General features: G+C 39.4%; 2 protein-coding genes across 4 annotated transcripts in view; one reads left to right on the top strand and one right to left on the bottom strand.

The window, feature by feature from the left end:
• The window catches only part of tsnaxip1 (translin-associated factor X interacting protein 1), a 158,356-nt gene extending 149,372 nt beyond the window's left edge, over positions 1-8,984 (top strand). Inside the window, exons 13-16 of one of the 2 annotated variants that reach the window (XM_085991314.1) lie at positions 1,014-1,123; positions 3,654-3,774; positions 6,046-6,152; positions 8,103-8,984. In XM_085991314.1, the coding sequence (XP_085847440.1) occupies positions 1,014-1,123; positions 3,654-3,774; positions 6,046-6,152; positions 8,103-8,301 (537 nt within the window). In that variant the 3' untranslated portion in view covers positions 8,302-8,984. The remainder of the gene's footprint in view (positions 1-1,013; positions 1,124-3,653; positions 3,775-6,045; positions 6,153-8,102) is intronic. The other variant, XM_085991315.1, reaches the window with a different exon arrangement.
• Positions 8,985-10,835: 1,851 nt separating this feature from the next.
• The window catches only part of cenpt (centromere protein T), a 39,676-nt gene continuing 25,995 nt past the window's right edge, over positions 10,836-24,516 (bottom strand). For both annotated transcript variants that reach the window (XM_085991312.1, XM_085991313.1), the window contains exons 11-17: positions 21,147-21,560; positions 17,794-17,940; positions 16,061-16,459; positions 15,730-15,817; positions 13,477-13,632; positions 13,211-13,315; positions 10,836-12,394 (exon numbers count right to left, since the gene is read on the bottom strand). In XM_085991312.1, coding sequence (XP_085847438.1) covers positions 12,271-12,394; positions 13,211-13,315; positions 13,477-13,632; positions 15,730-15,817; positions 16,061-16,459; positions 17,794-17,940; positions 21,147-21,560 — 1,433 coding nt within the window. In that variant the 3' untranslated portion in view covers positions 10,836-12,270. The remainder of the gene's footprint in view (positions 12,395-13,210; positions 13,316-13,476; positions 13,633-15,729; positions 15,818-16,060; positions 16,460-17,793; positions 17,941-21,146; positions 21,561-24,516) is intronic.

The raw sequence follows: 24,516 nt of genomic DNA, 5'->3' as shown, positions 1-24,516 counted from the left end.
GAGACTTGTTTGTGCACATTTAGGTTTTTAAATTTTTTGCCCACAAAGTTGCTGGAAGAGCGAATTGATAACAGGGGAACAGGGCATCTGGGATGTTGGTGAACGATGGGACAATCAGTATATCTCCTTAACCAATGAGATTTAGGGATTGAAATATAAATAGAGGAAGGACTAAGGAGGAGGGTGAATTAGAGTGGATGAATTCAATGTGAAATCAGGTACAGAAAGAGAAATAAAGAGAGGCAAAGAAAGATTTGATTGAGAGATAGAAAAAAAGAGACAAAAAGGAAAAGAAAGATTTTTTTTAAATGAAATTTTAAAAATCTCAAACAACAATTCACAACTCAGAATGACACTCCACATTTATAATTGTCCACTTTCTGGGCAAGAGAGGTTGATTGGCAGTTATTAACAATGATCACATCATTAAAAGGGTACTTACACTATTAATTACTAGACTTAACTTTCTGTGGCAAATTTAATGGCAATTAATGTGTACATGCAGCAACTCCATGAAAATCACAGGGAAGTTAAGGGCGAGATGCCATTTTCGCAGCGCTAACAGCGGAGCGGCGCAAATCAGCCAGCAACCTGTGATGATTCGCAATTCACGGGCTATCTCTTCCTCGCCACAAGTTGCTGACTGATTTGCACATTAATAAACGTGTGCATCATTCAGACGTAGTTATTTTTTCAGCAAAATCTGGCCCAATATATTCCCAAGAGTAATAGGACAGCAAAGCAGCAGATTAGTTCTTCACTGCTCTCCACTGCAAGGGGACAGAACTCGGGTTTGCTTTGGTGATCTCCTATCCAACAAGTTCCTCATTATGACTGTGTCATTTGAGGAAGTAGCATTGTAGAAATTGGATCTTTACCTAATGGGAGTAAATTCGAGAGAATGAAGTTACTGGCCAAGGTTTGAGACATAAATTGGAAAAAATTATACATAGCTAAGATATTCTAGCATAGCTGTCTAACAATGCTTGTGTTCTAAAAAATGTTTTTCTTAGGTTGATGAAAGTGTATACCATGGGCAGATTCAACTTATTTCACACCTGCTGAAAGAACTGACACATCGTGACACCTCCGGAAAAGGCTTTCTTTCCAAACAGGAGTTCAGGTTGGAGTTGTTCAAACAAGTATTTAGATTACCCAGGGAAATCAAATGGCTTTCAAATGAATAACGCAATAGGAGGAACAAAAGAACATTTACACCTCTAACTAGGAGCCATGGCTCTGACCCTCAAGGTTCATGGTCACTTAGAACCTACCTGCCTCTCACTGTTGAGTTTAGTCCAGTGGAGTAGAGAGCTAAAACAGAGTACTTCCTTTCAGGAGGAGGGAACGCTACAATCTCCACTACCAACAGTAACTGTAAACTGGGAGGGGTTGGGGGGAGGGGGAAGAGTCATAACTGGAAAATCTCTTTCACCTCTTTGCAGTCGGCTACAAGGGACATTGATGACAGCGGGGGTGGCCGTAAGCTGCTCTTTCGGCTGCAGGTGTTAGCTCAGGCAAAGAAAAAAGGGGAATTTAAAAAAATACAAAAGTTAAAAGCTTATTTAAATACATCAATAAACATAAAGTTAACAAAAATATTTTGAAGGTATTCCTGATGACTCTGTGGGTAAATGCATGATATGGTATTCAGCCATACAAATCTAAAGATCTCCGGTTCAATTCCTGCTTTTTGTTTGTGTGTGATCTGAGGTGGGATGGCAATAATGGTGCTACAATTGGTCCCAATGTCCCTGGGTTAGGAAGAACAGTGGCCTGTGTTCCTGATGCTGATTGCTATCTAGTGATTCCTGCTGAACAGTGCATGTATGTGGGTGACTGATGACTAAAAGGCACTATATAAATGCAAGTTGTTTTTGTGAGGACAGGGTCAGTCTTGGCCATGATGCCTTCCAAGCTCAAATAGCCTGCTGGCACTCTCTGTCCCAATTGACACATGAAGACTGGGCATTTGAGTGAGATTTTAGTTGACTGTAATATGTGGTGGAATTCCAACAAAGTTGATTCCTGCAGTTTCAGCTGTGGTGTAACAATAAGCATACCAGAAGGAATTAATTTAACAAGGAAACAGTGCTATTCATTAAAAAGAAGTTTCACAAACCTCTTCTGTACTGAGATGAAAATTGGCTGAAGTTAGCAAAATATACAAGATGTATCTTAGTGATTTTAGGTGCTGTAACTTTGCAGTGCAGAGGAACCTAGATAAGAAAAAGCTGACTCATCAATGTAACAAAAGAAGAAAAAAATTTAAACCCTCTGAGCATCAACACTATTTGAACATAGTCATCTTTCACCATCAAAAAAACAAACTATGTAGGACATATTGAGTCTCTACTTTAAATATGGTCAAAATGCTGCCATTAATGAGTCACTGATAAATGGTGCCTTGTACTGAAATAGTAAACTAAACTAGTGTCCTTCAACATAGTATTTCCAAGATCTCCGTCAGTATTTAATGTAAAATTCCACTGGACCATCAGGATCTAAGATTTTACTTTTTACTGGACTCTCTTGTGTCTATTTTTCTGCTGGCAAAGAAAATAAAGGACTATAAACAATGGAGTTATGGCTGTGCACTGGCTTGCCCATTGTTTGAGACAAGACAACTACAACAACTTGCATTTATATAGTACCTTTAATGTAGAAAAGCACTTCACAAAGGCATAATCAAAAAATTGGACACTGAGCCAAAGGAGGAGAGATTAGAAGCGGTGACCAAATGCTTGGTCAAAGAGGTGGGTTTAAAGGAGGGTCTTAAAGGAGGAAAGGAAGATGGAGAAGTGGAGGGGTTTAGGGAAGGAATTCCAGAGCATGAGGCTTAGGCAGAGGTGTGCAGTTGCCTCAAGTGTTAGCAGATTGCACACACAGATCCAGTGGACCAGTAAAGGAGCGAGGATCATTGGGAGTGAAACCCAAGGATTAAGAGCAGGGAGCCAGGAGAGGTTGAAGGGCAAATCGGCAGAATAAGGGAACTAGTCAGAGGATGAGGGAACTAGTGAGAGGAACAACTGTAGGATGACGAGGAGCTGGTCCAACCCAAAAGGTGATGGACAAGTGGAGCAGAGGAAGCAAGCAGATAGCAGCAAAGCAGAGATCATTCAGCAGCTTGGAAGCAGCAGCCAGAATAGGATGAGAACCAGCACGATGAGAATCATGCCTCTGGGTATCCTAAACAGCTTCATAACCAATTCATTACTTTTGTAGTGTAGTCACTGTTACTATGTAACAAGTACAGCAGCCAATTTGTGCACAGCAAGTCCCCACAAATTGCAAATTAGATAAGGGCCAGTTAATCTGTTTTGGTGCTGTCGGTTGAGAGGGATGTTGGTCAGGACACCAAGAGAATTCCCTACTCTTTAAATAATATCTTGGAATCTTTTACATCCACCTGAACAAGCAAACAGTGCCTTCATTTAACATCTCATCCAAAAGAAAGCACCTCTGACAATGCAATACTCCCTCACTACTGCACTGAAGTATCAGCCTAATTATGTACTGAAGTCCTGGAGTGAAGCTTGAACCCAGACAAGAAGCTACCAACAGAGCCCAATAGACACTGGTAGCTTGCCACTGTATCTTTATATCTTGGTGTATGTAGCTTTGAAATAAAAACTCAAACTTGTTTCTTATAGTCAAACTTTGAAGACTGCCCTCCTTAATAAGAGTGAAAGAAACGTCCACGAGCTAATTAGTGCTGCAACAACCCAGCTTGGAGATGGCAAAAAAATTCAATACAAAGCCTTATTTGATGAGGTAATGTAAAAAAAAAAATCTAGTTGTGGCTTGGCTGCATTTTCAGACAACGATCACCTTGCAAACATTATATTCAAGAATATCCAAACTAGTAGGCTGGTGTCCCTAGGCAAAGGTTTCTTCTACGTTAGTGTAGCAAAATCATAAACTGGTTCTTTATGAAATGTTCATGACTTTGCTACACCCAGCTTACAAAAATCCCTCCTCCCAGTCGTGCAGCGCAGTGCGCGGGTCTACAGTATTAAGGAATGATGGATTCTGGTTCATGTCTGCGGTTTATCACATGGCCGTGGTATTTCACAAGTTATGAAGTGGCATTTGAGATAAAAGAACTGAGGCCCTCATTATGATAGAAATAGATTATGGATAGATCTTTATACCCTTTGTAACAGATAGGTGACCAAATATAGCAACCATGCTGTGACACGTGGAGAGGGAGGGGCCTTTCAGAAATAACTAGGGCAATAGACACAAATGAGATTAGTAAAAAGAAAATTAACAAAACACAACACTGAATGTGGGGCAAGTAGGTTGTCAATTCAGAATGACGACTTAATTAAAATGTCAATTGGAAAAATTGTGCAACGTATTTATTACAGGTTTAAATACATTGAGATAAAACTATATTTTGATCGCAAGATGTATACTGATATACTTTTAAATTACTTTTGAGCATTTTACATACATTGTCATAGTTGGTTAAGTCACAATAGGTTTAGTCCACACAATGCTTACAGGACTATACATTGGGTTAATTGGTCCAGTTGTGCATATTTAACAGTACAGCCAATTTATTTGATTCTGGCCAAGGGGTGTTAGGGGGAAGATTTATGGGGATACTCTGCCAGTGAATAGTGTTGCTGCTGCCAGGTTGGGTCTCTGACCTTGTAACAAGTTTCAAGTATATCATATAGAAATTTCACTAAAGAAACCTAAACTGCAAGATAGTCGCTGCAGTCATATCAAGCAATAGTTCAAAGGCCATGGTTTCCACAAACATTCAGATTGCTAGATAAGTGTCTAATTGGAAGCATTAGGCTTTAGGGAACCACTGACCAATCATAACATGAGGACAACAATTCAGCAGGCCAGCCAAATTACTAGAAAAGTGAACTTTTTTGATTGTTAAAATATTCAAAGCTTCCTGGAAATATAACGGCGGGTTCACGATGCATGGCATTAATACGCAAATCGGCCAGCAAGTTCAGGGGAAGAGGAGATTCGCCGTGAATCTCTGTAACTTTCTGGTTAAATTACGCTGCTCCGCCATTTGCCTTGCACAAATGACAGCTCATCCTCAACCAATGTTTCCTCTAATTCTTTTTGGGCATGTGGCCTATTCAAAGTTCCGCGCATGCGCGGTTTTTCCATTTAAAAGCCGGTGAGCCAGACTGCTGCGCAGCTTAATGGGAACATTATTTTAAAGAATTTGCTGGATCTGCACGTTACTTGCCATTAAACTTGCCACAGAAAGTTCGGGCTCATAATTAGCAGTGTAAGTACCCTTTTAATAATGTGATAATTGTTAATGCAATGCCAATCAACCTCTCCGTCCCATAAAGGGAACAATTTAAACTGTTGTCTCATTCCTGTATGTAGTAAATGCTTCTAAGAGATTTTAAATTTGTTTTTTTTCTTACTTTTCTTTGTCTCTATTTTCTCTCTCTCAATCCAATCTTTCTTTCCCTGTTTCTGTACCTGATTTGACTCTAATTCACTCTGTTTCTTTCCCAATCCTTAAATCTCATTCTTTAATGAGATACACTGTTGGTCCTGCCATTCACTTAGCTCCCAGATGCGCCATTGTGCTTGCTGCACCATTATCAGCTCGTACTTCCACCAAGTTACGCCGCAAATTATATTAGAGCTGAAGGGAAAAGGTCCAACGGCGCACACTGAGAGATGCCCCGCTCCAGCAAGATTTGACCGAATCTCACCTCACCCTCACAAGTGATGATGCATTGTGCACAAGCTAAATACAAACTAACGCCGCCTACTGGTGAGGCATCTAACTCACTTAATGAGGCAAAGAATGCCTTTGTGATTTATCTTTTACTAAGTACCATTTTCAAAGGAAAACTTGCATTGCAAGTTTTTGTTGTACATTCCATGATTTCAATTATGTCCAAACCTAACTCGACAACACACTATTTCCCTTATTTTCTACCTAAGGAAGATTTCTATTAGAACTCCCACAGAGATAAACTCCCATCCCATTTGGTAGTTTGATTTCTCATTTTATTATTATTTTCTCCTGTTGCTGCTTTACAGAATGAAGAAGGCAAAGTAGGAGCTTTTATCACATTGCTGCAAAGCCAGTATGCAGCAGAGAAAAACAAATACATCAATGAACTGAAAAATATAGTGGCAGAGAAAGAGTAAGAGTAAAACTTTATTATGGATCTTGTTCCAGCAGAAAGATCAAATCTGTATTGCATATGGCATTATACATGATTGGCTATAAGTTACACAAATTGAATTGAGCAGTTCTGATTTCATAAATCAAGCTTGACTGCCAAGTAGTTATGAATCTCAAGTTATTATTGCTTTAAACTCATTGCCAGTTGTATTTAATATAGTGGGATATTTGATTCTTAAATAATATTCCTTTTCCACTTATTAGCAGATGTGGCACAGGTCACATGACTATTGTGTGGCCTGATGGAACTGCTAGTATATTGTTGGGTTTTTGGACAGCAGATTACTGGGAAACAGACTACAGATATTTTGTGGCCATCATATTAATTACATAGGACTCATTAAAGATACTGATATTAGGTCATTTTACTTCTGCTTAAATTTGAAACTAAGTTCTTGTTAGGCAAAATTTTATAGGACACAATTTAAGATTTTTATAACTACAATTCATTTTTCCTTAAAACATAATTGAAAACAAGGATATGCAGTAAATAAAATACAATTGCATTTGGAACTTTAGCATGCTAGTACACAAATTGGATAAAGGATGGTTTAGTGGTGATATCGTCTAATATTTTAATGTAAAGGCAACAAAAAATTAAATGAATACTGTGCTGGATAAAGCCAGCTGCCCCCAAACCACGTACAGTATAAACCTTATCTAATGCCCCGGTTGAAAAACAAAGCAGCTCAGATGTCTCACAGCACTGATCAGTATAGTCCGTGTGCTGGTAACCAAAAATGATGCACAATGTAATCACATTATGGTCCTGAAGAAAATAATCATTGCGTATTGAATATAAACCAGTGTGGAGAAACCAGCTAGCAGTTTAAAAATACCACAGTATTTCCTTCACAATTTGACATCAGACCACTTACCAATGTGGATCTTCAAGAATTTGCTCCAGTTCACTACAAAGCAACTTAGCAGGGGCTTCACTATGAAAATTGAAAGCACACCAATTTCCAGTGGATCATTTAACCAAGTTTCTAATTTCACTCAATTTGATGAGGTGAACAAAGTTTCTTGAAGGGCTTTTTAAAAAAGATGGACTTTAATCGTGTGAAATGTTCAAGAGAACGTCTACATGCAACAGTTATGAAATTAGTTAAATTAATTTCCATACAGGGAATAGAGAATGAATTGTATCTTTACTGGAATAGACATATTTCTATTATTGTAATAGTTTTGTTTTTGGGGAAAAAACCTTTAGTTGTAATGTCTTGAGACATAGTACGTTGATAACTGCAATAATTTTGCAACCTGTTGCTACAAGGTCAGATATTTTTTATTTGTTGGTCCTTCTCACTCGGAACACCTTAATACGGTGAGCATTTAAAAAAAATCAAAAATATATATTTCCCAATATAAGCAGAAGTTACAGGACTAGAATTCAAATAAGGGATTCTACTGACTTCATAAACCACAAGTGCAGCACTCAACATTGTATCAATGTCAGCAGAACTCCAGAGATTAAAGGACAGTCATATAGCAAACTTGATCCTTTCATATTTACAAAAAAAGTGTTGTTTAAACAGGGAGTGCTGATGACATTCTGAGCTAGACTCCCCAAAGGAGAATCAAATAAACATCCATAAAGATAACCCAGAGAGCTTCAGGTCCGCTTAAGTCTTTAAATTTCTGCTCCCAGACACCGGCAAGCTTCAGAACTTCAACCTTGTACAGTATTCCCTCTTGTATTCTCGGCACTCCTTATTTAAATGTCAATTACAACTGAGCCTGCTGGGGACATAGTCCTGGGAGAATGTGGATAAGTTAAAAGCACTCTCATTGCAGTCAAGCTTGTGCATAATTGTTGAAACACCCACAAAGCAGATTATTTTGCAATCCACAGAAGATGACTAAAAGAAATGCTGATTTTATTCTCTTACCTGTCCTTTATCTACAGGGAGCTGACTGTAGCTGACCTAAAAAAGGCTTTTCTTAAAATTGACCCTTCTGTGGATCCACAAATCCTGACCGCATATTTAGCTCAAGGTTTCCAAACAACAAAAGAACAGCTTGATCAGGCTAGTGCTGTGGACACCGACACTGTTTTTGACCGACTACAAGCAAGTGATATAAAGAGAAGTGGACCACGGAAGTAGTACAAATGGATATTCCAATTCAGTTGTCTTTTTTTTTTTTTAAAAACAGTTGTGATGAGTACAACCTTACTTAATGCTGATGTTTTAAAAATCACATTATGCAGTTGATTTTCAATGTAGAAATAGCATAAGGACCCAAATAAAAGTACTCTTGTTTTCTGTAACTGAATACATCCATAGTCTGTTTAAAATAGTGATTGCTGCCAGTTTCTGAATGACATCCATTGGAAGCCAGAAGTTAAGTGATGCTCCAAGCATGAAAACTGGCTGTGAGAAAGTGCGAGACATCAGTCACATGTTGATGGTATAATTACAGATTTGTTTTACTACAGATTCAAACTGTTATACTGTAATAATTCAGCGCTTAAATAGAAGTACATCAATGCAACTTTAATACCCATACAGTGTCCATTTTAGGTATAAAACTAAGAATTCTTTCCACAATTGTCTCTCTAATGTAATTTCAAAAAATGTCTTGGGCCATGCAAGATCATCTGATTGAGGTATATTTCTTCCTAATGTTTTCAATGTAGCTCAATTCCCACATAAAATGAATTAACATCCAAATGAGCAACAATAGTGGGACATTTAAGGAGCCATATTTGGTTGCTACTTGCTGCTGTAGTGTTTTTGAACTGAGCTGTTCCTTTTTTTGCATTCAGAAAATAAATGCTAAAACGAGACTACTGTTTTGTTCTTTTTACAGCTCCAAATAAGCTTTTCTATAAATGAATATATAAATAGTGCTAAAATTAACATTAGCATCCTTTCAATTTAGTACTAGACACTACTCAATTCTTGTCATACATTATAAAACCTATTTTAGAAAAATTGCCTCTGAAACCGAGGAGATATGCCGAGCCTAATCTTCAATACAAAAGTTTGAAAATGGCAATTCCTACTTGCAGTAGTGAACTCAAGTGTTATTAAAATGAGCAGCCCAGATATTAAAAAGTATCTGACTGTTGGCAGAGATTTATCTGCCGAGGTGACTGTGTCATTTTCTTCCATCTCAAGGCAGTAACTTATTATGTGGTATGGCTCCATGGGCATTGCAGCTCTCTGCTAACTCATCTAGGTGACCATTCTGCATGCACGAGTGTGAATGGTGAGCATTAGCAGGCTGCTGAACTGTGGCAGTAAAAATGCATAGCTTGCTCCGGTTTCTCTGACATGCCCTTTCCAGCAAGGGTCACTGGCTTGTAATCAGAGCATTCAGGCTGAAGTTCCCTTTCCTCGTCCAGGAACTCGTATCCTCACTGGCTGAGATTGGCTAACTTCCTCGTCCAGGAACTCGTATCCTCACTGGCTGAGATAGGCTAACTCAGCACAGACCAGAAACTGAACTGGGACTATTCTGGTTCAGGAACACCATATGGTACATTTACCCATTGGGGGAGTCTCAGGTTTGTCTCCAACTAAAAAAAAGTGACACAAAACACTTTGGAAAATCCCATCATGTGGACAGAGCACAAAAACCTGGCCACAGGAAATTCTGTCCCTTGTTTGGAACAGATTAAGATGAAACAGCTATATTGCAACTTCGTAGGGATTAATAAAGTATTAATAGAACGTCGTCGACATCGAATAGAAAGTCCAACACCGCCTTCAGTGTGCCAGTGCAGCCTTCGGTCACCTGAGGAAGAGAGTGTTTGAAGACCAGGACCTCAAACCCAGCACTAAGCTCATGGTCTACAGAGCAGCAGTGATACCCACCCTGCTGTATGCCTCAGAGACATGGACCGTGTACAGCAGGCACCTCAAAGCACTGGAGAGGTACCACCAACGCTGCCTCCACAAGATCCTGCAAATCCATTGGCAGGATAGGCGCACCAACGTCAGTGTTCTTGCTCAGGCCAACATCCCCAGCATCGAAGCTCTGACCATGCTCGATCAGCTCCGATGGACGGGTCACATTGTCCGCATGCCCGATACAAGACTCCCAAAACATGCGCTCTACTTGGAGCTCCAGCACGGCAAGAGAGCCCCAGGTGGGCAGAGGAAACACTTCATGGACACCCTCAAAGCTTCCTTGAAAAAGTGTAACATCCCCACCGACACCTGGGAATCCCTGGCCCAAGACCGCACAAAGTGGAGAAGCATCCGGGAAGGTGCCGAACACCTCTAGTCGCTCCGCCGGGAGCAAGCGGAATCCAAGCGCAGGCAGCGCAAGTCAACCCAAGCACCCCACCCACCCGCCCCTTCAACCACTGTCTGCCCCACCTGTGACAGAGACTGTAGGTCCCACATTGGACTCAGTCACTTGCAAACTCATTTTTAATGTGGAAGCAAGTCATCCTCGGTTCCGCCTAAGAAGAGAATAGAAAGTAACAGGTCCTGGAGGTGAAAGGAAATAAGTAAGTTACTCTAATTGTAGGGGTTCCACAACAGACAATGGAACTTTATGCAAAGAAAGTTAATTTGAGATTCAACTATACAAATAAGTTGTTGCCTTTATAGTATATTCTAAAGAATTACCAACATTGCACACTTGATAAACAGACTGTGAAACATTTCATAGCATGCCAAACAGAAACAAGTAATACTATCAGTTTAATTAGAAATACAGGTTATTCGAATACATACTCAGAATCATGAAATACAATAGACATGTCAATGAATTACAATAGACATCTGCAGGAGTGGGATAACTTAATGATTCATGAATGACAAAGTCATGATTAATAACTTCCCACTATTTCTACACTTTAAAAGTTAAATTAACATTGTTATTTACTTAGTAAACCATTGCAACATGAAGTAATTTAAATTACTTGAAGTTACAAGAGAACTACTAGGGTATCTGAGTAGTTATTGGGACAGGAGTAATGGGAGTTCAATAATTACTCAAATAGAAGGGTCATCTCAATTGTGGTAAAGTTTTACTAAACTAGATGCAGGCTTTCCTTAAATATTTATACAACATTTTACATAAAATGTACAACACTGTATGTACAGGGTTCTCACAAACATTGGTCATGGAAGTCATTCCAAGTCAGGAATGCAAAACCCAAGACTAGAGGTGTAAGAGATATTTTTTTTAAATGAGGTACCCAACAGTACCCTTCATGTCATCTATTATTTTAAGAAAGTAGCATTTTAATTCAAAACAAAATCTGATCAAAATTGCAAAAAGCTTTGGCAAGAAAAATTGCTTGTGCTGTAAGTTACTTTTACTTTAAGATCTACAATTGGAGTAAAATACTGTACTTATTTCTTTTCACCTCCAGACCGGAATCTAGCTCTCTTTTTGTTGGAAACTTCTTTGGTCAGTCTTAACCTGCTTCCTAGTGAGCACAGACCCACCATGTAATTGTGCACAATTTTATACAAAATTGGCAATCTCACTCAGAGCAGCTGGTGCGGGAACAGGAAACGTTCACACTGGTGGAGTAGGGAATTGGGGCTAAGACACGTTATTGGGCTGAGTAGAGGGAAGATTACTCTGCAAATGGCTCCGCTACACCTAACCTGGGAGTACTCAATGTTGACAGTTAGTGCCAAAAGTACTGGCATCCATCATCTTGATGAACATGTTAAAAAAAAATGTTGGAATCTCTTAGCAGGGTTTCCATCTGAGCCTGGAGCTTTTACATCATTAAGATAAAAAATGACCCAGTAAAAATATATATACATTGGCCTCTTTTATAATTTAGGAGGGGGAGATTATAAAATTATAAATGGTGGTGATTGGGAAACAATCAGTTTTAAAGTCGATGGGATCCGTGGATTAAATGTGATGCTACACTACCATTTTTTCCCTCAGTGGAGAGATGTTACGATTCATACAGCTCATGAAAGTCTGTAAGGCCTATAAAATGGCTATAGACCTGTACATTGTCTTCACCAAAGAGAAACATTTCCACTTGCTCACGTAGAATTGTAATTTCTGACTTGACAACTAAAAGCAACAGATTTGATGAGACACCATCACTTTTATATATATATATATATATATATATATGCTAGTTATTTTTTAGGAATTATCTTACTCCCACTGACAGCCATTGGAATTAGTTTTTCTCTGCATTCCATAGGTAGATGGTGTTCAATGAGTACGTTCAAGGGTGTCTTGGCAGTCACAAAACCCTGTCTAAGGAACAGAAAAAACAATAATTCAACAACAAATTCAACATATGGATCTCAATTATATTCTACCAGATCAGTTTAGAATTCTGCCTTTCTTCCACAACCCACTTCAAAAATACCTTAGTTTAACAGAATGAACACATTTCTTGAATTTACTGTTCACAATAGAGTTATAACTTTATAAAATGTGTATGCAACTGCGCGCGTGTATAAAAAAGACTTGCATTTATATAGCGCCATTCACGACCTCAGGACGTCCCAAAGCGCTTTACAGCCAATGAAGTACTTTGAATATTGTGCGCACATGTGAGCGTGCATAGATAGAAGGCCACAAACCATCCCTGTTACATTTGAAAGTCGTAGAGATTCTGAACAGCAAGTTTACTGTCAAACAGCTGCGTATTTATTGAGATCTGCATGTCATACAAATCAAGCATGATTGATATGATTTGCCCAATGCAAAGACTGAAACCACAGATATCAGCCAATGGCTGTAAATGCAGTCTCATCTCTTAAATTGCTTTCTACTTGTGGCAAAAAGCTGACTCACGTATTAGGGCTGCTGATGTCAGACTGCCAATTTGGAGAAAACGGTTAGTTAACAGTCTTGACGTTGCCTCTTAAAAGGATGGGTGTTGCTAACCCCAGCAGATTAATTGACTTTGCAAACAATGAAATGACCTCTTCTCTAAATGAATCCTTAATAACCCCAAGACCAGAACATACCCAATGAAAAATAATGGAACCAATTGCTGATTAAAAGCATACATCCCAAGATTTGTGGACTTGCTGTTTATTGTGACAGCATTCAAACCCTTACCTTTTCATTAGAAGTTCCAAGTCTTCTTTTTCAATGGTCTTTCTTTTAGCATGTTTGCTGTAAACATCCACATCATCACAAAGCTGTTTGAAATACAACTCCAAGCTGCAAGAGAGGTCAGTAGCATTTGTAATATCCGTGACATATATAGAAGCAATATCTTATTTGCCTATACCCCAGTAATGAAAATTTGTTTTTAGGATTGTTTGAAAGATTTGTATTACAAAATGATTTGCATTACTTCGTATCCTGAAACTGCCACTTACCATTGTTCAACTGCTGTAAATGCTTCCTTCTTCACTCTCATTTTGGCATAGTGAGTAAACACAGACTTTACAAAGCTGCTTGGCAAAATTGCTTTCTTTCGTGTTTGTGTTGGCTTTTTCGGATTTTGCTTTACCTTTGCAAGTGGTTTTTGTGCCCTGTTGAAAATGGATATATTTATTGTTGGTACAAGCAATTGATTTTATTTTGTAACAGATTTATAACCATCTGGTACTTGGAAACCAGATTTCAAAATCAAAAGTGTGTGTTTCAGATCTGCACCAGATTTTTCAGTTGGGTTCAGTGTCACTCGTCACTTTTGTAAGCAGACCATGTCCAGGAGTTTACTTTTACTGCCCAATATTTAGTCATAGGGATAGCTATCCCGGGGGTTCCCAACACTGAAACCCCTCATTATGTAATCTCAAGTTACCCCACGTGCATTTCTCCTATCTTCCAGAAGTCAGACTCTAGTGAACCAATAAGCTGGTTTACTTTTACACATGACATGAACAGACAGAATAAAGTTTAGTGAATTTTAATCTTTTCCATAATGCCCCTCGTTACATGGAAAATAAGAAAGCATACCAGACTATCCCTGTTAGAGGACTAAATTCACTTTACTGACCAGAAAATTTCTGAAGCTATTCAGCATTAAACTTGAGAGTTTTCTCCTTCTGTGTCAGTCTTAAAACTGAGCTTCTACATACTATCTCTTTTCTTAGCTAGGCGGAAAGACCTGACTTTTGACACTGTTCAAGGAGTGGCCACTTAAGCTGTCAGTATAGCTGTGGGCTTCTCCAATAGCTACCAGCAGCCTCCCACTGGGCTCATACGAATGAAACCATTCCAACACATTAGGTGTGAATGTTACTGGAATGCCTTAATGAACCCCACTATCTCAAGCTGATGTGGTATGCAAGAAATACCAGTTCTCCAGCTGCTTCATCTGGATCTAATATTTTTACAATTTGACTCAACGTACCTTTTCTCACATTCAAAAGAGAACCTCCTCTACCCTCCAGGTAGCATTTCCATTAGAAACAGGAGTCCTGGGTGATTTTTTTCTCATGTCTTCAGTAGCACTGACGCCAAATGTAGTGTCCCAGGCACAATCCCGGTTGAGATCAGCCAATTCAGCAAAGACCAGGGATTGAGCCTGGAATATTCCTGCTCTCCATGGCTCAATACAACACTATATATTACATTTAGTAACTAAGCTATCAGAGGAGCTGTCAATGTATTCTTGTTGTGGGGGGGGGGGGGGGGGGGGGGGCGGGGGTAGGTCGGAGATTGAAGAAAGCATAACCAAGTTTTAAAAATGATGAAGGGACTCAAATGTGGGCAGGGGTAGAGATATTTTATTCATAAAACCAGCGAATATAATTATGACCTACAGAAGTTCCAGGCTAGAATTTAACAGTTTTTAACCACCCGTTTCATCAACTTCTGCTCCTTCGGAGTTCTGGGTTGCAGCTGACTCTCATCCACCATAAGATTTCCAGACTCCACAGACTCATTTTTTTAACCTTTCTAATTTGAAATACCTTAAACTTACAAACTCACTTAGCTTTTTCAGTAATTTTTATTTATTCTTTCCATGTTTGAGCACAATTTCTGCTCTTTTATAAAAAAATAAAAAAAAAATGGGGTTGGGGGGGGGGAAAAGAGAGAGAATGTGTGTGTGAGAAGATCAGGCTGGGCCACAGCTGTCTCCACTATAATGGTCAAGAGCTATGATAGGCCAAGCTGTATTGTGCCAGTTCTCTACTCCCAAGAAGGGAATTCCTCACTGCTTCAGTGCAATAAGGGCTGTGAAAACTAATAACAAAAGCAAGCAAATCTGAGTGATAGGTGGCCTTTTGACTCAGACTTGTGGGCTTCTGTTGGGAGTTCAGCACTGAATTGCTAATGACCATTCCTCTTCTCTTCCATCCACCCCAATACAGAGGAAACCCATTCATATTAACACTCCCTACCTAAACAGACTGGTTAGCCAATCCCGCTGGACCTCCCATTAAGTAAAAACATCAGTAGTTTTTGAACTGAATTAATATTGTTTAATGAAGAACATTTAAATTAACAATTATTTGAAATATATATTTATCTATAAGCAGAGCTGTTTCCCAAGCTGTGAAGATAAATTGCGTAGTCCTGTATTTAAAAGATGGCTCCATGCTAGAAACATTTCTTAGCAATATCTAGATGTCTTATGTGGATGAAATATTGGATGAAGTATTGCACTTGTTACTTACTTTCTACCCAGTATCCTGAGAAAGTGTGGTGTGGTCAGTAATGGAGAGGATCTGAATACTTTGCCAATCTGCTGGAAAGTTGGTCTCACTTTTATAACAATGCAGGTTTCCAGATCACATTTATATATTCAGAAAGGAAGAAAAAAGTATGGATTAGATTACACAAATAATCTTTTACACTCATTAATGATTTAAATAATCAATTTTATATATTAGCTGAAGACATTCAAAAACAAAGACTTTAAAGCATTCACTAGTATTACACAATTTTCTCAGATTCAGTCAAGATTGCATCACGATTTTAGCAACTATCTGCATCTTTGACTTTTACCTTTACTGTCATCTTCCTCATATTCACTGTCATCTATCAACTCTTCTGTTTCGTCCACTTCATCGGGTTCTACTACTTCATCTTCTACTCCATCAGCTTCCACTCTTTCATCATCCACTTCATCACTTTCTGTTCCTTCATCATCCACTTCAATACCTTCCATTCTTTCATCATCTTCCATTCTTCCATCATCAACTTCATCATCTTCCACTCCTGCTTCACTCACTTCATCAACAAACACTCGATCATCCACTTCATCACCTTCCACTCTTTTACCACCCATTTCATCAACTAACATTCCTTCATCAACGTCCACTCCTTCAGAGTGCTGTGCTGCGGCTGACTCCTGTCCCCCTTGCGTTGATAAGTTCTGTTCAGTATCCTTGGGCATCTCCAATTCTGCAGATGAAGAAGACCGTCATTACAATGAATTCCTTTGAACTCCACCAAGGGCATCGGCACTCCATTCAGATACCGTCATAATAAATTATCAGATCGATGCTGAAACTGAATTGCCCGTGAATGGATTTTGAGGTTTTGAAACAAGTAAATAATTCCTTTGATTACCTCCTTTAAAAAAAAAAAATCATCCCTAGGTCATTTGCTGAGAGCACAGACGATGCCAATATCACGGTCACTGGTAACTGGAACATATGTACTTTCTCCTTGTGCAAGAGTCCCTTGCGTAGGGTTTCCATCACACAGCCCAGCTCAGATCAAAGACACATGTTGGTTACCCAACTATAATGGTCTTGATAATTTAGAAAATCTAAGAATGTAAGATATGTATGACTCCACAATACTATGTGAAGTAAATGTTGCGTTTGAAAGAAACAAAGACTTTCAAAATGGCCAACAAGTATTTCAAACACAAGGGCATTAAATGAGACAAAGACTAAGTGCTTTGTTCACAAAGAGCAATCATGGAGCCCATGCTGATGAAAAGTCATGAAGGCCTGGGAGCTATAGATCCCAGGAGAAAATATGAAGCCATTTTGTGGACTAAACGCTCAGGTATTTTAAAAATATTTTTCTCATCAATTTTCCCTCCTCCGTTCCTGTTGTCAATTCCTTTCTCAAGTGCAGCTCTACTGGCATTAGGTGCTTTTTGGTACCTTGCCCAAGCATCCATTTGTAATTTTCAACAGTGAATGTTGGTAGGCTATTGAGTATGGAGAACATCACAGTTACAGCTGATCTGAATCTCATTTGACAAAGATCACGGGTTAAAGGCAGGATTTCTCCCTCTGAGTTGGGAGAATCAAGAGGCTTCCTCGATTCTAAGCCATCAAGGAAGCTTCCCCAGTAGATTTCTTTATTGTACTTGAATTCAGCTTTGTTCTGCTATATGCAGCGTGCAGTCTGGTAACATGTTGCTGTCTCCTAATAAACTGTTTTGTCTTGTTCTGCCAAAAAGGAGCTGGCTAGGCTGGGCTCTCAGCCCACCATGCAAACAAGTCATTGAGTTTTGGGTCAGTGTCCAAGGTGAATGACAAAGCAAACAAATAAAATACATGTCAAAATCTACACTGTATTTGGAGGAGCTTTAAATCATCTGTTACTCTCCTTCTTCAAGCAGGACTTAAACAGTGCAGTACAGCACCAGCCACGGGTAATAAAACTGAAAAACTATAACATTGTTTATTTTGGCACATCAGTTTTTGCTTAGATTCAATTAAAAAAAACTATCGTGTTAGGATTTTGCTGTTTTCATCTCAAGTCTCCACTCTCACCTTCATAACCAGCTTGATATTCACCATCATTTTCTGTTTCTTTTCCTTTATCTGGTTTGGTTCTTTCAGAATGCTGAGTGACAGCTACTGACTCTGATCCTCCATGCTCAGACCGGTGCTCCCTGCTACCCCCTTGTGTCTGGACACCTGAAGGGAAAAAAACACCAAAAAAAAATCAAGGGACCGATTTAAGAGTTTGTTTTTAGTAAATTTTCTAGCTATTGCTCTGAATTTCCCAAATTAAAAAGGTCTTCAAATGACTGTCAGATAGTCGTGTACAAAAGCTGTCCACTGTTTTAATACACATTGAATCTGTTTGAATTACTACCATTAACATAGCAAACAAAGGAATGTCACACAAATGCATTGTACATCTGTACACGAACATCTGAAAGCACAACTCCAATGCCTATAGTTTTAGAAAAACAAAGAAACTGCGAGAAAATTAGAACTATATTTTACTGAAAAGGAAAAGAACACACTAATTACAGCATCTTTCACATCCTCAGGATGTCCCAAAGCACTTCACTGAAAATGAATTATTTTGAAGTATAGTCAATGTCACTTCGGCAAATGCAAAAGCAAGGTGCACAGCAAGGTCCCACAAATAGCAGAGATAAACTCAGATTCTCAATTAAATACAGCAAATGGTTGCCTATGAAACAGGTTGGAAAAAAATGTGGGACACAAGTATGAAATAAGTGGAGTGGATTTGGATCAACACAGGGAGGCTTAAAAAATAATCAGAGTAATAGCAAGACACAGCACTTTCAATGCCCAGATAATGTAGCAGAACAATTTAAAAAAGATAACAGAATGTTGAGAAATATAGCCAGAACAGAAAGCAGAAATCTGTTGCATTTCTTCTATTATTTCAACTGATCAAAATTCAAAAGAAGTTTGACATTGTTTATTGTTCACAAGGTCTTGCGTTATGACTGACTGTACAAAAAAATTGTTCTCCCAAATTTGGTACCATGAATTTTCCCAGATTTCCCACCAATGTATTCACTTAAAAGGAACTGACCGCATTTTGCCCCTTCAGTGTCGGCTTGGTTCAGTTGGTAGTACTCTTACTTCGGAGTCAGAGCTTGTCGAGTTCAAGTCCCATTATGGACTTGAGCACATCATCTAGGCTAACACTTCAGTGCAGTTGGATGTGCTGTCTTTCAGATGAGACCTTAAACAGAAGCCAGCGCAGCTCTTGTAGCACTTATTGAAGAGTTGGGGTTCTCCTGGTGTTCTGACCAACATTCCTCTCCATGTCAACACAACCAAAAAGAGAGAAATGATCTGGTCATTCGTCACTTGCGGTTTGTGAAACCTGTGTGTACAAATTGGCTGCTACATTTACCTACATAGCAGTGACTGTACTTCAAAAGTAATCTAATGGTTAGAAAGCACTTTGGGATGTTCAAAGGATGTAGTAAGACACTATACGTAAATTTCATTTTCTCTTCTTTCAATGTCTTCTGAAGATAATGGTTCATGCCGGGCTATAGCTACCCTCCAGTACCTTACCTAAAAGGACCACTTTTCATGGGTGAGCCTAGATAGTGAATGCTGACAGGCTATTCAAGTGTGAGGGACATCGCAGCCAAACCCAAATACTGCCATCACCCGATGTCTGCAGGTACTCTCCAGCATGGGTTACTAGATGGCAAATCAGGAACTGGGACCCTGGCTAATATTTCCCCTCTGAGCGTAGGGACACAGATTGATTGTAAAGTCCCACTGCTACACTGGCTGAGAGCAGCCAAATCTGCATAGACCAGGAAAGAGGGAACCTCCTGGTCTCAATGACTCAGCACCACACCAAATCGTACATGTATTCATTAAGCCACGATGGGAAAATCAACAGCAATCACCCTATTGAAATAGTCCTACTGCTCTTACTCCATTTTCTTGTTTCCCTTCCAATTTATTTTGCATTACCCTTACTGACCAATTGTAAACAAAGATGATGATTTGAATGTTTAATTCCATATCATGTCTAAGAATCAACTCCAAACAATTCACAGAAATTAATTTTACAAGCTCAGTGACATATGTAGGCAAACTTTGTGAACTAAATAATTACCAATTTGATATAATTTAGTCTACTCCTGACAATTCAGTCATTTTGTGCTTAAAAAATCAAATGTCCAGTAACTTGAATTAAGCAATGTTAATAATGCAGCAAAGTAGAAATTTGAATTCACATACAGGAAACTTTCGATTAACCGGCCCCTAAATAACCAGAACGCTCTATCCACCGGCAAAATTCAGGAGTCGGTTCCGTTAACTTTTATTACCTTTTTAAACTCCATTTGTTGCTGTGCAAGGGTGTAGCTGAAGCTGTTGCTAAGCTACAGAGACGCTTGCAACTTGTGCCGATTGTTTTGAAGCTGTTGGGTTTGTAGCTTTATATGGAGCCCTGAGCTCCGTATCTTTTACTATAGCGTTCAGTTATCCGGAATTGTTGATGAACCGGCACCAGGTCGGTCCCGTCCATGCCGGATACCAGAAAGTTTCCTGTAATTTGAATTAAGCAGTTTTGAATGAAAAGTAGACGGTGTCAATTTTGCCCAACTTAGCTGTCTTGTAACCGGAGCGAAACTGCCATTTTAATATAATTTAGTGTCAATTTGTGCGTGCTATGGATTTGGAACCATTCGGCATAGCGTTGGCACTAACCAAACTCAGCTCATTTACAACTTTACAGCCAGGAGAAAGGAGACTTATCCCAACTAGCCACGCTGGATTCAAATCCAGAAAGCACAATGCAAATGGAAGTTCTTGTAATTAGTAATGACATGAAGTTTCCTTGCACTACACACAAGTCATAAGAAGAATGTGGTATGGGTCTAAATACCATTTCCATCCCAATAAGGTCCAAAGTTATGAATGAGTATTTCATCCTCTACATAGCCACCACTTTCCTGCAGGTGTGAAATGCAGTATTTAATGGTTACATTTTTATAAGAGAAAATTAGTTACAACCTCAATTTATGTTCAGAATTTTTGATATAATTCAGAATTCTGCATTAAATGCTGGAGTAAAACTGGAGAAAGTAAAATTCCTATAATTTCTTTGAAGATGAGAAAAAATATAAAAAGGGAACAGAAAAATATATTTATAGGGAAGTGCTGCAAAGAAAACAGTTGAATCTACACAGGGAGAATGTCTGCAGTACCAATAATAACTGATTTGCAGACTATATGGATCAAATATTGAACTAAATAATTCTGCACACTTTTCATCCCAAGAAAATTGCCCTTATAACCCCTTCAATAATGCAAAACATTCATTTCTGCATAATCTAGTGGATTCAGCAACATTACAACAGAACAGTATGACTGAAATGCAATACCATGATCCATAGACTCTTCACCCACATGAAGATCCTCAGTGAGTTTCTCTGCACTATACTCCATCTGGTGGCCTGTATCTGTCAAGCTCTTTTCTTTAATGAGAGGGTGAGAGCTGGCTCTTCCTGCGTAGGCCATCTTTACAGATTCTTCTTCAGCGGGTACTGGTAAAGATTCTTCTTCAGCGGGTACTGATAATTCTGTTTGTTTTTCCAGGTCAAGCCTGGAGTTCAGACCAAATTCATTTTTCATCTCTTCAGTCCCAACTGAAAGAGCCTCCATCCCATCACTTTTCGTTGGCCGGGGTGAAGTGTACAGTTCAGTAGCAGCAAGTTCATCCTGCTGTGTGTTTGCAATTGATTTCTCTTTCCCAGTGCTGTCACTTGATGTTTCTTGTACTTCAGGGAGCGGTTTCTCTAGATTATGAAAGAAAATGTTGTCTCATTACCTTATTGTTTTTAAGGTATTCTACTAACTAAATAAGTTAAAGAAAAACAATATAGATTCCACTTTGTTGGTCAAAATGTATTTAAAACTAAATTATAGCCAGGCTTATTATGTTTATCAGAAATTGTCATCACTAACAGAAGCTAATGTGTAATCATTATCTGGGTACATGGTGCAGCAATCCAATGGTAAATTGTTAACTCATGGCAAAATTTTCACCACGGTGAGTTCTTGGGCTCAGTAATACTGCCACTGGTCAATCCTAGGCAAGATCAAGACACGATCAAAGCAATTTTCCATAGAGTGGAAAGAAAAAATAGAAGTCAACCCAGGCTCCTCTTTTGCAAAACTTTTAATCAATTTAAGAGTGCAATTGGTCAGCATTCCTGATGGCTCATTTGGAAAGGGCAGTGTGTAGCTGAATCATACAGACCAGAAGGTTCCAGATTCAAATCCTGGTCTGTTAGGTGATCTTAGAACAGTGGCAGTAGGGCTGCTATAATTGTATTCTTTTTAGCCAAGGAAGATTGAAGCAATCAGCCAAGGTTTCCACAATTGACTAATCTATTGGAATTTTTTGAGGGAGTAACTGGTAGAATAGATGGGGGAGAGCCAGTAGATGTGGTGTACCTGGACTTCCAAAAGGCCTTCGATAAGGTCCCACATAAAAGATTAGCATGGAAAATTGAGGCTCATGGGATAAAGGGGAAAGTTTTGGCGTGGATAGGGAACTGGCTGTCAGATAGAAAACAGAGAGTTGGAATAAACGGCTCATTTTCTGAATGGCAGGCAGTAACAAGTGGGGTACCACAGGGATCTGTCCTGGGCCCCCAGCTGTTCACAATTTACATTAATGACCTGGATCAGGGAGTCGGATGCAGCATTTCCAAATTTGCAGACGACACTAAACTAGGAGGTGGGGTGGGCTCAGAGGAAGAGACCAGGAAGCTCCAGAGCGATTTGGACAGACTGGGCGATTGGGCGGATAAATGGCAGATGCACTATAATGTGGACAAGTGCGAAGTTATCCACCTTGGGTGCAGGAACGGGAGGGCAAATTATTATTTAAATGGCAATAGATTGGGAGAGGGGGAAGTACAGAGAGACCTGGGTGTTCTTGTACACCAGTCACTGAAGGCGAGCATGCAGGTGCAACAGGCGGTCAAGAAGGCAAACGGTATGCTGGCCTTCATAGCAAAAGGGTTAGAATACAGGAACAGGGATACCTTGCTGCAGCTGTACAGGGCACTGGTGAGACCACACCTCGAGTACTGTGTACAGTTTTGGTCGCCTCATCTGAGGAAGGATGTTCTTGCCATGGAGGGGGTGCAGCGGCGATTCACCAGGCTGATACCAGGAATGGCGGGAATGACCTATGAGGAGAGACTATGTAGTTTAGGGATGTACACACTGGAGTTTAGAAGATTGAGAGGGGACCTCATAGAAGTGTATAAAATTCTGACAGGTCTAGACAGACTGGATGCAGAAGGAATGTTTCCCTTGGCGGGTGAAAACAGAACTAGAGGACATAATTTAAGGATAAGGGCTAAACCATTTAGGACAGAGATGAGGGGGAATTTCTTCACTCAGAGAGTGGTGAACCTGTGGAACTCATTGCCACAGAGGGCAGTGTACGCCAGCTCATTAAATATATTTAAGAGGGAATTAGATATATTTCTACGGGCAAAAGGGGTTAAGGGTTACGGAGAGAAGGCGGGGACGGGATACTGAATTAAAGGATCAGCCATGATCTCATTAAATGGCGGAGCAGGCACGAAGGGCCGAATGGCCTACTCCTGCTCCTATCTTCTATGTATCTATGTATCTATGTAAATTCTGCAGCTGCAGGACTATTGCTAGTTCTGCAAACACAAACATTTATGATTTTTAGCTCTATACGAGACAAATTGCTAACTTTCTTATGCTTCATTGGTCATAATTTGTAAATATTGTAATGTATAGTTCTGATCTCTAATTTGATGTCTTTCCAAGTAGATTGAGATGGAGAATATAAATTGCATACTGAACTATTACACAAGACCAATCAGCTTCAGATGATTTCTGAGATATAAAGAAAAAGTACAAATGCTGGAAATCTGGAATAGAAACAAAAATAATAAAAATACACAGCAGGTCCATCAGCATCTGAAAAGAAAAAAAGACAGCTCAACATTTCAGGTGATCAATTTTGAACAGAATTCTGATCAAGTTCTAATAAAGGGTCTCTACCTGAAATATTAACCTATCTGCGTTTTTCAGGGATGAGAGTGTTGTCCTATGAGGAGAGATCGAGTAGATTGGGCCTATACTCTCTGGAGTTTAGAAGAATGAGAGGTGATCTCATTGAAAGATACAAGAATCTGAGGGGGATTGACAAGGTAGATGCTGAAAGGTTGTTTCCCCTGGCCGGAGAGTCTAGAACTAGTGGGCATAATCTCAGAATAAGGGGTCAGTTATTTATGACTGGAGATGAGGAGAAATTTCTTCACTCAAGGGTTGTGAATCTTTGGAATTCTCTGTCCCAGAGGGCTGTGGATGCTCAGTTGTTGAGTATATTCAAGACAGAGATTGATAGATTTTTGGATACTAAGGGAACCAAGGGATATGGGGATAGTGCGGGAAGGTGGAGTTGAGGTAGAAGATCAGCTATGATCTTATTGAATAGCAGAGTGCGCTCAAATGGCCTACTCCTGCTCCTATTTCTTATGTTCTTATAGGGTGGTGGAAACAGATTCAATGTCAATAGTAGCTTTCAAAAGGGAGCTGGATAAATACTCAAAGGAGAAAAAATTGCAGGGATCTGGGGGAGAGCCAGGAAGTGGGATTAACTGGATTGCTCTTCGAAGGAGCTGCTGCAGACTCGATGGGCTGAATGGCTTCCCTCACTGCTGTAATATTCTATGATTCTAACAAGTTGGCCTGAGG

This window comes from Somniosus microcephalus, chromosome 6 (genome assembly GCF_052327205.1).
Source record: "Somniosus microcephalus isolate GS21.2 chromosome 6, FLI_Smic_1.0, whole genome shotgun sequence".
Taxonomy (NCBI): Eukaryota; Metazoa; Chordata; class Chondrichthyes; order Squaliformes; family Somniosidae; genus Somniosus; species Somniosus microcephalus.
Note: the sequence above shows the minus strand (reverse complement) of the source record. Positions and strands in the feature narration are given on the sequence as shown.